The 10,364-nt window shown below is 36.0% G+C and overlaps 1 protein-coding gene across 1 annotated transcript in view; it reads left to right on the plus strand.

Moving 5' to 3' along the window:
* fz (frizzled class receptor) overlaps positions 1-9,943 on the plus strand; it is a 124,499-nt gene extending 114,556 nt beyond the window's left edge. The window contains exon 2 of the mRNA XM_074130726.1: positions 7,888-9,943. Within this exon, the coding sequence (XP_073986827.1) occupies positions 7,888-8,426 (539 nt within the window). The 3' untranslated portion in view covers positions 8,427-9,943. The remainder of the gene's footprint in view (positions 1-7,887) is intronic.
* The last annotated feature ends 421 nt before the right edge of the window (positions 9,944-10,364 follow it).

A 10,364-nucleotide genomic window follows, 5' to 3' on the forward strand; every position in this document is an offset into this window, starting at 1 on the left:
AATAATAAATAAGGTTATTCCCCCCCCCCGATTGGGGGTTGTATGCATGTTGTAACATGCCTTTTTCTATGACTTCATTTGCTAGTTTTACTTATTAAAAAGAAAAATAATTGTGATTATTAACTCACCGGAAATGCCCGTTTTGAACTCCTCTGAACTCACGCACGGACAAAAAAGTGGGCTAAATGCGAAAAAACATTTCTCATTTTTTATTTTCAAATGTAGTTGAATCATTTTTATTTATAATAATTTTCTGGACAAATTATTTTCGGGTATTTTGAAGGGGGGATATAACTTAAAAACCACAGAGTAATTGAATTTGATGATATCACTGTTAGATTCAGTTAAAAAAATTAAGTGATACAAAAAAATGTCTATATCGGTTCACTTTACTGAACGAATCTTTCAAAGTTTTGATCTATTTTGTTTATTTATTTATAGTATAACTATAACTTTTATTTGAAACATTTTCAATGGAAATTGATCTTATATCAATTCTGGGCGAGGGAAAGATTTAAGCTTCCCACTTAAGTGTTTATTTCACGTTATTAACGGCTTTAAAAGCTACAAATTGTTAATAAGAAAGGAGTTTGTTTCTATACGAGTTAGAATCTTGAAAGTAAGTCGTGTAATTGTATGCAGTACCGCAATACATCCTTGCTTTGCGGGTCTTTGCCCCCGAACTAATCCATTTCCTTTACTCTATCGCTTATCAACTAGATGACAGACAAACAGATATAAGTGGATAAAAATAATAGTTTTTTGAGAAGCAAATTTTCATTTTCTGTTGTGTTTGTTATTACTTTACACTTGATTTACTTTTAATTACAACTCACTTGTGAAACACCTATTTTTACGTAAGTTGAGTACAATCGGCTTTTATTCGTGAAAAAAGTGACGTAAAACAAACAATAGACTTGAGTAAAATTAATGTTTCTTTTGTTTACTTTTTTTGCTATTGTTTCCCACGAAAGGCCTAAAGAATATTCTTTCCCAGTGAATAGTTCAGAAGGGCATTAATGCTGCTGGTTACACTAAGTACAGACCTGCGCCAGAACAGTTGTGTGAACTGTCATGTCTCAGACCATTGTGCGTCCTGGAGCTTGTTTAGTTTTATGAGGTTTTCTACGTTCAGGTGGGGCCATTAACTATTTTCCAGGGACAAAAGGTCCCTGCTCACATATTGCTTTAGTCCAAAGTGCATGGTCATGGTTAAGTGGTTAGATAGCGGTGGCTTAACTCGCGGAATATGACCAACAGCTGGTTTTCAACTAAGAAAATTCTGGCGTGAACACGTCTATCTTATTAATACATTTAAAAATTAGTAAATAGAACATTACCCAGTAGTATAACCTTACATCCAATACCTAGCCTAACCTATGCATGAGATGTGCTCTAAAAAACGATTTTTTTCTAGAACTATGATAATACGAGTAGTTAAAGTTACGAATCTATGTGGATGTAAAAGTAAAGTAATCGCCTATTTAGCTAATATGCCTTGTGGTACTGGGTTCGATTCTCCCGGTCTTAGGCCTTGCATTTTATTTAATGTTTAATATGAAAAATTTACAGTAAAGTATGTTTGTTAGTCGGTTATAGACTAGACCCGCAAAGCTAAGGTGTATTGTGGTACTAGTCTAGGTCTTGGATTGTATTTAATGTTTAATAAAAGAACTTTACAGTAAAGTATGTTAGGCGATTATAGATAGACTAGACCCGCAAAGCTAAGGTGTATTGTTGGTTAGTGGTTCGATTCCCGGTCTAGGCCTTAAATTTTATTTAATCGTTAATAGGAGAAATTTACAGTAAAGAATGTTTGTTAGGCGGTTATAGACTAGACCCGCAAAGCTAAGATGTATTGCGGTATTAGTCTAGGCCTTGGATTTTATTTAATGGTTAATAAAAGAACTTTACAGTAAAGTATGTTTGTTAGTCGGTTATAGACTAGACCCGCAAAGCTAAGGTGTATTGTGGTACTAGTCTAGGTCTTGGATTGTATTTAATGTTTAATAAAAGAACTTTACAGTAAAGTACGTTAGGCGATTATAGATAGACTAGACCCGCAAAGCTAAGGTGTATTGTTGGTTAGTGGTTCGATTCCCGGTCTAGGCCTTAAATTTTATTTAATCGTTAATAGGAGAAATTTACAGTAAAGTATGTTTGTTAGGCGGTTATAGACTAGACCCGCAAAGCTAAGATGTATTGCGGTACTAGTCTAGGCCTTGGATTTTATTTAATGGTTAATAAAAGAAATTTATAGTAAAGTATGTTTGCTAGTCTTCTCCATCCACGGCACCTAATTGGTAGTTGAACGTAAAGCCCGCCTGAAAAAATGGGCAATTACTTGGCTTTACTACTTTAATCGCCTATTTTTTCAGGCGGGCTTTACGTCCAACTACCAACTAGGTGTCGTGGACGGGAGGCGGAAGCTCATACTTTACGATAAACAATTTTTTCTATCAAATAAAAAAAGTAGTCTTGCGCGGGATTCGAACTGGGGATCGATCTCCCACTTACAAAGCCACGCTCTTGACTACTAGACAAATACCCGCCCCTTATCTGATGATTTATAGACAATCCTTTCGGCCATTTTTGAGAGAATTCCAAAACATTTGTGCCAATTTGATCGATTTAAAGAGTACACCAAGATAAGGGTCCTAAATTTGACAAAAATGGCCCTCAAAGGGAATCTATCCACCCTTTCTTTTTTTTGGCGCATCAACTACTGGGTTATTAGCGCCTCATACTCTTTCCTTTCCAGTCGAACTTATTCCCCAAAGTCTAGAATGGTGCTTGCCCCAAAAAATACCCGGTATCCTAGCGGAGGGAGCTAGGGAGATATGGTGTGATGTTCCTGACTTCCTCTCTTTACCATCATATCCAACGATAGAGAGAAGTCAGCTTAACATTTTGCACCATTCTTTGGCTATTAATAGGAGATTACTTAAGTAATCATTTTACCTAACCCCTTCTTATTATCCCTGATTTATCCCGTTTATCATATTTACTGGGAAAAGGTGGTTCAAATAAAGGTTTTTAGATTTAATGCATTTGTAATACACTATACACCAAGTTTAAGTAAAATCGCTGGGGTTGTTATTGATTTATCGATTTGCTGATCTAGTCTATCCAAACATTAGCCACAATCGCCAGCCTTCTTTCTCCTGTTAAATGTTTTTAGATGATGAGCAAAAAAAAAAAAAAAAGATTTAGTATTATAAAAATGGAGGCTGCTAACATTATCATACTGGTCACGTAGGAGCCGATCCTTGGCTTTGTGTGCGCGCCCGCGCGCGCCAAGAATCCTACCCAGACTAAAATGGTGCTGCTACCGGGGGACGTGCTTTAAAAGACCTTCTAGATTTCTTACTCCTTGTAATTGGGCCATATTACATGTTTTTCTTATTGTGACGCTTCATTCCCTTCTCCTCCTCAAAAAATAATAATAATAATTCTTTCACTTTTCAAACACATGGTTTCATCGGAGGACCAAATATGGGAGAGTCTATAAAAATAACAATATAATTTTAATGATTTAAAGAAGTAGGAGGGGGGGGGGAGACGGTGGTTATAATTCGCGCTTTTGAATAACCATAATTATATAGACTTTAATGGTTTGGAATCGGTTTTATAAGAACTAGGAATTTACTTGCGGCTTTTTGATCGATTGATTCTATTTTGTTTGCCTTCGGCTGAAATTGCCTCTTTTTAAACTTTCCTAGAATTGATTTTTGATTAAACCTTAAGCCGCCGTTTTATTCCTTCACCGTAAATCCAACACTGAGCGGCTTCCATTTCCCGCGCTAGGAATGTATTTGTATTTTGATCGCAGTCTTTAATAGTCTCAAAAGGATAGACTAGTGGGAGTCGAAAGTATGCTGATCTAAAATAATGGGTTGCACGCCTCAACTTCTCCTATATCAAAGTGTCTTAGGATGTTCTAGGGTGTATCCGGTGATTTTTTTTTTTTTTTGCGCAGGAATACCCCCTTAAACGTAACGAAGTTAAATATATAGAAAATTATGGGCGCCATGGTAGCCGAGCGGTTAGAGGCCAACCCGCAAAACTAAAATGTATTGCGGTACTAGTCTAGGCCTTGGATTTGATTTAATGGTTAATATGAGAACTTTCCAGTAAAGTATGTTTCTTAGGCGGTGATAGGCTAGACCCGCAAAGCTAAGGTGTATTGCGGTACTAGTCTAGGTCTTGGATTGTATTTAATGGTTAATAAAAGAAATTTACAGTAAAGTATGTTTGCTAGTCGCCTCCGTTCACGACACCTAATTTGGCTGTTGGATGTAAAGCCCACCTGTAAAAATAGGCACTTACTTTACTTACTTTACTGTATAGAAAATAAAATCTGAAGAAACGATATTTTGGATTTATAAAGACGATTGCTGAATGAAAATTGGCTTTCCAGAGTTAACCTTCTAAAATCAAGGGCTACAAATCAGTTGCAGGAAAAGGTACAACTCCCTTAGTGGGAACATTCTTTTGCTGGATTCGTGCCCAGACTTCACGAGAAAAGCTTGTCTTGTCCTTAGACTAGGCAGGAGAAGATTGTTCCTCAAAGTGGAACGATCAAGATAGCTTACAATTATTTCTTCATAATTATCACACCCTCTCCTGGTAGATTCGTCCTAATATTGGATTATATTTTGTGACGAAAATAACTGTACTTAATTGGGCAAAATCTAAGAAGGACTTAAACTTTATCGGACATTAGATCAGAAGCTTCAAAAACAAAACAAAAAAACATTTTTTGGATACCAATTGGATTTAAATCAAATCCATTATTCCATAAAGTTACCCAAAATAGGAGTCGTTCAACGACTCCATCTTGAGTTTCTAACTTTGGACCTTTATATCCATTTTGAATTGTCATGGAATTGTAAGCTCCAGGTACGCGAATTTCCCTACGATTGTCTTGGAAAACAAGATTGATAGGTACTCAGATTTTTCCACTTCCTAACCCAATATTCTTAAGTTTTTTTTTTTTTTGAGGAACCCAAATTATCTATACATCCCTCCTCTAGCACTCCTCCCAGCACTTGGTGCTGCCCTGCTAACGTTAGCTCCTTCTTATCTAGCGCAAGACCAAAACGCGCACAACTTATTGCTAACAACCCAACTAGTTGAAGATTGATCTTTATACGTACTGACATTAATATTCAGAAATATTCTCTCTGTGGGCGAGCCAATAGCTGTGTTTATACAGCACATTCTTCTTACCATACTTGTCCCCCATTTATCTCTAATTTTATATATTGTCAAGGTCATTTTAATCGCCCCCTCCTCTCTGTCTCCCGAAAGAACACACGCTGTTTTTGGTTAATGTGTTTTTATACCTTTAATGTTACCCCTGCTCCATCCCAGGCTGTGCCGAGACCATAAACATTCTAATTTACATATGACTAATGGCTTCTAGATCTACAAATTATAGATATAGCTAACATTAAAAAAGAAAAAAAAAATTGAAAGAACATTATCTCTTTCTAAGGCAGGGAAATTGGAGGAAGAAGAATGCTCTATTAGAATCTTGGTAGTGTTCTAGGGGGCAAAAAAAATGTATCGATTATTATTAAAGGGCTAATTATTCTTATCATTAATCATGATGTTTTTCTCTAGGTCGGTGGAGGGGGGATCATTCTTATTGTCTGGCAAATTTGAACACTATAAGAGGAGCATTTAATGAAGCTGTGAACGAACAGAGAGACAGTACAAGATTTCCGTATGAATTAAATTTATTTTTGCATTAAATCTGTTTACGAGAAAATGGTCACAACTGTGGTAAATATTAGGAACTGAGATAAATCAAAAGAACAAAACAAAAAACACAGATTTAAATTGTCATGCATTTAGATGCCCAAAATGGGGACTGGCTATCAAAATATTTCATGATAGAATATAATTGTGGCTTCATCAAAATGCATGAAACGTGTAATGATTTGGGGGGTGGGAGAAGCTATAAATATTAACGGAAAAGTCCCAATTATGCGTTAATTAATGCTTATAATCAGTCAAGTCCTTTACTGGTAAATCCCACACTCACCTCCCATAGTTGACTTATTGTTTTCTAATTGAGTAATTAAAATCGTCATTACACAGGCCCGGCTTCGTAATTTTGTTTCTAAATTAGTATATAATTAAATTTTATTATCGTCTTAATGTGATTATATTGGGGAATGTAAATAATGAAATAATTAATACTAGATAAGAGACACAAAGAGAAACATCACGATTAATGATAGGAATAATTAGCTCTTTAATAATAATGAATACATTTTTTTTTCTAGTTGAAATAATTAGAAGTCAATGATTACGGGCTAAATTAATTGGCTTGACTAATGAACAATAGAATGAATTAATTCGCTACAACCACACAATTGTGTGAGATCTTCCCCAATAATTTAGAAGTAATAGGAGCCAAACATTGCACTCGTAATTTTTATTATGGATTCCTGGTAATAAAGAGTGGTAATTGTGACTGAGCACCACAAATAGTTCTGCTTTTTAAATCCAAGAGTTAGAGTTGTCATCTATGTATTCATTGCCTACGGGCCTAACGAGCTCTGGGAGCAGCGATTGGGACCTCAAAACAAAACTGATATCTCTGGGAGAAATCCTCTCTCTCTCAAAAAAAAAAAAGAAATCAAACCAAAAAGAAAGAAAAGAAAGATTTAAATATCGAAACCTCTGAAAAATCGATCCCAATAAAATGGCAAAAGTTTGCTTCATTCCCTTGTTTATCCCAAAGATGGCGCAGATTCCCAAATGAAACTGGAGCTTTTGGCAATTTTCTGTTTTTAAGAGTTACGCTACCAGTATTGACCATCTTGTAAAACCCAGCTTTTCGGGCTTTGGGTACCGGGCGACTTTATCGAATTAATCGCAACATTTTCCTTTCCTTAACTTAGGATAAAGTTAAGCTCTTTGGTGAACGATTTGTCTCTTACTCCAATTATCGCTCATAAACTTAAAAGTTTCCGGTGGGATTTCAATAACGGAATAATCGATCTTAATACTTCCTCTCATTTCAGTGAATGGAAACTTCTCCAGATAATGACGAATTAAGACTTCAGATGTAAATTGTGCACGAGAAGATTGATTAAAATTTAAATATCTTCTCAATTTGGAAAGCACTGGATTGTCCCCCAAATTAACGATGGGTAAATTTAATAACGGATGACAGAGTGTTGGCAGCAGTGTCTCAGTAATTTTATCAGTAGGGAGGGTGAAGGGGGAAGAGCTTAAATTAAGTTTCTACGAAACTTAACCGTCTGATGTTGTGGAAATAATTAACCATAGTCAAGATTAAAATATCTCCGCAGCAACTAGGGTGAGGCGTTTCCCGTAGACACTTTAATTAACTACCAGCCGGACGAATAGCCGAGACTAACTTTATTTATGAGAAGCTAGCGCGGGGTAGATTTTCCGCTGAACAAGAAAAATTTGTTGCTGATGACTGGAGAAAAGTTTTCCTAAGTTTTCCTGAAAGTCTGGAAGTCTAATAAAGTGCATTCTGGTGATTAGTTTTTTATCGATTGCAGGAAATTGCAGCGAATCATTCACACACCCCTTACTGTGAAGTATTATGTTAACGAAATTTTCACTTCCTCTGGTTTTTGATGTGTGTGTGTGTTCCATCGTAACTCAAAAACGAAGTAATCTCTGCAAGTTCAAATTTGATATTTCATTTATTGTGGGCCTCCGGAAAATGTTTTTCAATGTCTTTTCAGCGGAGAAAATGCGTGGCACCAGTCTGCGCACTGCTGAACCCAGCATCTTCCCCGTGGAGTCCATCTGAGCTACCCGTCCCACTTTGTAACTGTTTTTTTTTTTTTGTTCTGTAATATTTGTTCTAATTCATTCTCTTCTTTGTTGCAGGCGACATTCTGACTGGAGTCTGCTACGTCGGCTTGTGGAACGTTGAAACGCTACGATCGTTCGTCCTGGCACCATTGTTCGTATATCTAGTATTGGGCACAGTCTTCTTACTAGCCGGATTTGTCTCTTTGTTCAGAATACGTACAGTGATGAAACATGATGGTACAAAAACTGATAAACTAGAGAAGCTGATGATACGTATCGGTGTATTCTCGGTGATGTATACAGTGCCGGCACTAGTTGTCCTAGCTTGCCTATTCTATGAACAAGCTTATATGGACCATTGGATGTTAACCTGGAACATGGAGATGTGCTCTCGTCCTGGCCATCATACACCATATTCCATACCATGTCCAGTTGGTGAACGGGCCAAAGATCTGGGCAGAAAGCCTGACTTTGAGGTGTTCATGATTAAGTATCTGATGGCACTTGTTGTCGGCATAACTTCCTCATTTTGGATATGGTCCGGTAAGACATTCAACTCTTGGAAAGAGTTCTTTTATCGGCTGAGAGGTAGAAGAAGTGAGGCTTACGTTTGAATCCTTAATTCTGCCTCGCTTCCTAATTTTTTGCTTTTACCTCCAGCAATTTTTAAGTTTTAAATCTTGTACATTTTAAATACCAAAAGTGTCCTTAAGTGAATTAGAATTTTAAAATTAAAATAAAACTTTTTTGTGTTTCATCGTGTGTGTTAATTGTTGGTGATTTACTGCGGAAAACATAAAAGTGGGGCCTTAGCCAATTAATCCGAAAATTTCCGATTTTCTTGATCTTCAATGAAGATCTCCCTCTGTTTTTATAGGAAAACCTCAACAAAGACTCATCCCGCCAAATAAATAGTTAAAATAAAATGGTGTTCATCCTCTTAATAACTACATCACTGCCAAACGCCTTACACAAATATGGAGTTTAAATCGTAATATTGGTGAAACACTGTAAAATGGAACTAGTTTTATGTACTACAGAATGTTCACAGAATTGCTGCTGTGATAAATTGAAGCTTGATGCTGTGCCAAACATCGCTTGATGCAATGCCTCTTATTTAAATAATGAAACGTCCAATCAACAAAGAGGAGTGTTTTGTTGCCTTGATTTGAGCCCGAAATCTTTAATTAGTCCCTTTTTTTTTTTTTTTTGGTCTTAGACGTTTTTGGGCTCAAATCAATAAATTCTATTGGAGCGTTTTAGTGTTTAAACTGATGGTTTTGATCAGCTACGATGATCCTTAGTGCAATTCAGCTGGAATCGGTGCGCCACATTGTATGTGGAGTCCTGAATTGGTTACTAAACTTTCCTGCATTCCCTTAAAAGAACTTAAGGGAGAAGGGTGAACTATATATATATATATATATATATATATATATACACCCACTAGCCATTTATTCAAAGGCTGGTACAGCTCGAAATTTCTTTAAAATTCTTCTTCTAATGAAGAAGCTCTCAATTTTTGGATTAATTACTTACTCAAGGGCTATAACGGTCCATGAAGGACCCCGAGCCTCAGCCACTATAGCTCTCTCCACCTATCTCCTGTCTCTTGCCGACGTTCACCATCTCAGCTGTCCAAGGACTTCCAAATAGTCCTGTACGTCGTTCAACCATCCTAGTTGAGGCCTACCCCCTGGGCGTCCAAATAGTGCTTTTGGATTAATTATGTCTCCAATGATTCCCTTTTATCTTGGATATATGAGATGAATTTGTAACTGGAGAATAATATTCACCCGGGCATCGGGACAACGTAGTATTTCCATTATTCATCTTCATTGTCCTACAAACGGCACTCATGAGGATTTTTTATTTATATTCCGATCGCGGTATGAGAAGGAAAAACTGTCCGGGATGTTCTGGTTTTAAGACTCCCCCCCCGTAATTGTATTTTTTTTTCAACCATTCAGTTCCATCAGAGTTACCCCCCCCCCCATTTCCAGGCGGTTCCCTCACTAATCCAATCGAAAGTATCGTAAATATGAACAGGAAGTTAACACGGTCCAGCTGAACTTTTGGCCACAATTTATCATCAAAAATTTTTGTGCAGCCTCAAAAAAAAAAAAGAAAAGTCATTGCTTCATTTTATCAAAAGAAAAAAAGTCAATTTCTAATCAGTTGATTGTGAATAGTTCTCACTACTTGAATATATTTTTTTGTTTCTTTATAATTAAGTTTTAAATATGCCGAAACTTATTTTATTTAAGCTGTTTTATTAATTAATATCATTTTAAATAAGTTACCCAAGCTTTAAATATAATTGAAAATTTGTTTTGAGAACAAAAACAAAAAAATGTTCTTTGGTTTTATCATCATGACGTAACAAAAAGCTCTAAACTTTAAAATAAATGAAAATAAATCTCATTGTCTTTCTTATAACGTGTAAATAATTATGTACATTGTTTTTAATCATTATTTTCGTGTAAATTAAGTGTAAATATGGTTGTGAAAAAACAAGCTGATTGGTATTAGTACAAATGTTTTGTAAAAAA

This window comes from Rhodnius prolixus, unplaced genomic scaffold, assembly GCF_049639745.1.
Source record: "Rhodnius prolixus isolate KJV_2025 unplaced genomic scaffold, Rpr scaffold_4, whole genome shotgun sequence".
Classification (NCBI taxonomy): domain Eukaryota; kingdom Metazoa; phylum Arthropoda; class Insecta; order Hemiptera; family Reduviidae; genus Rhodnius; species Rhodnius prolixus.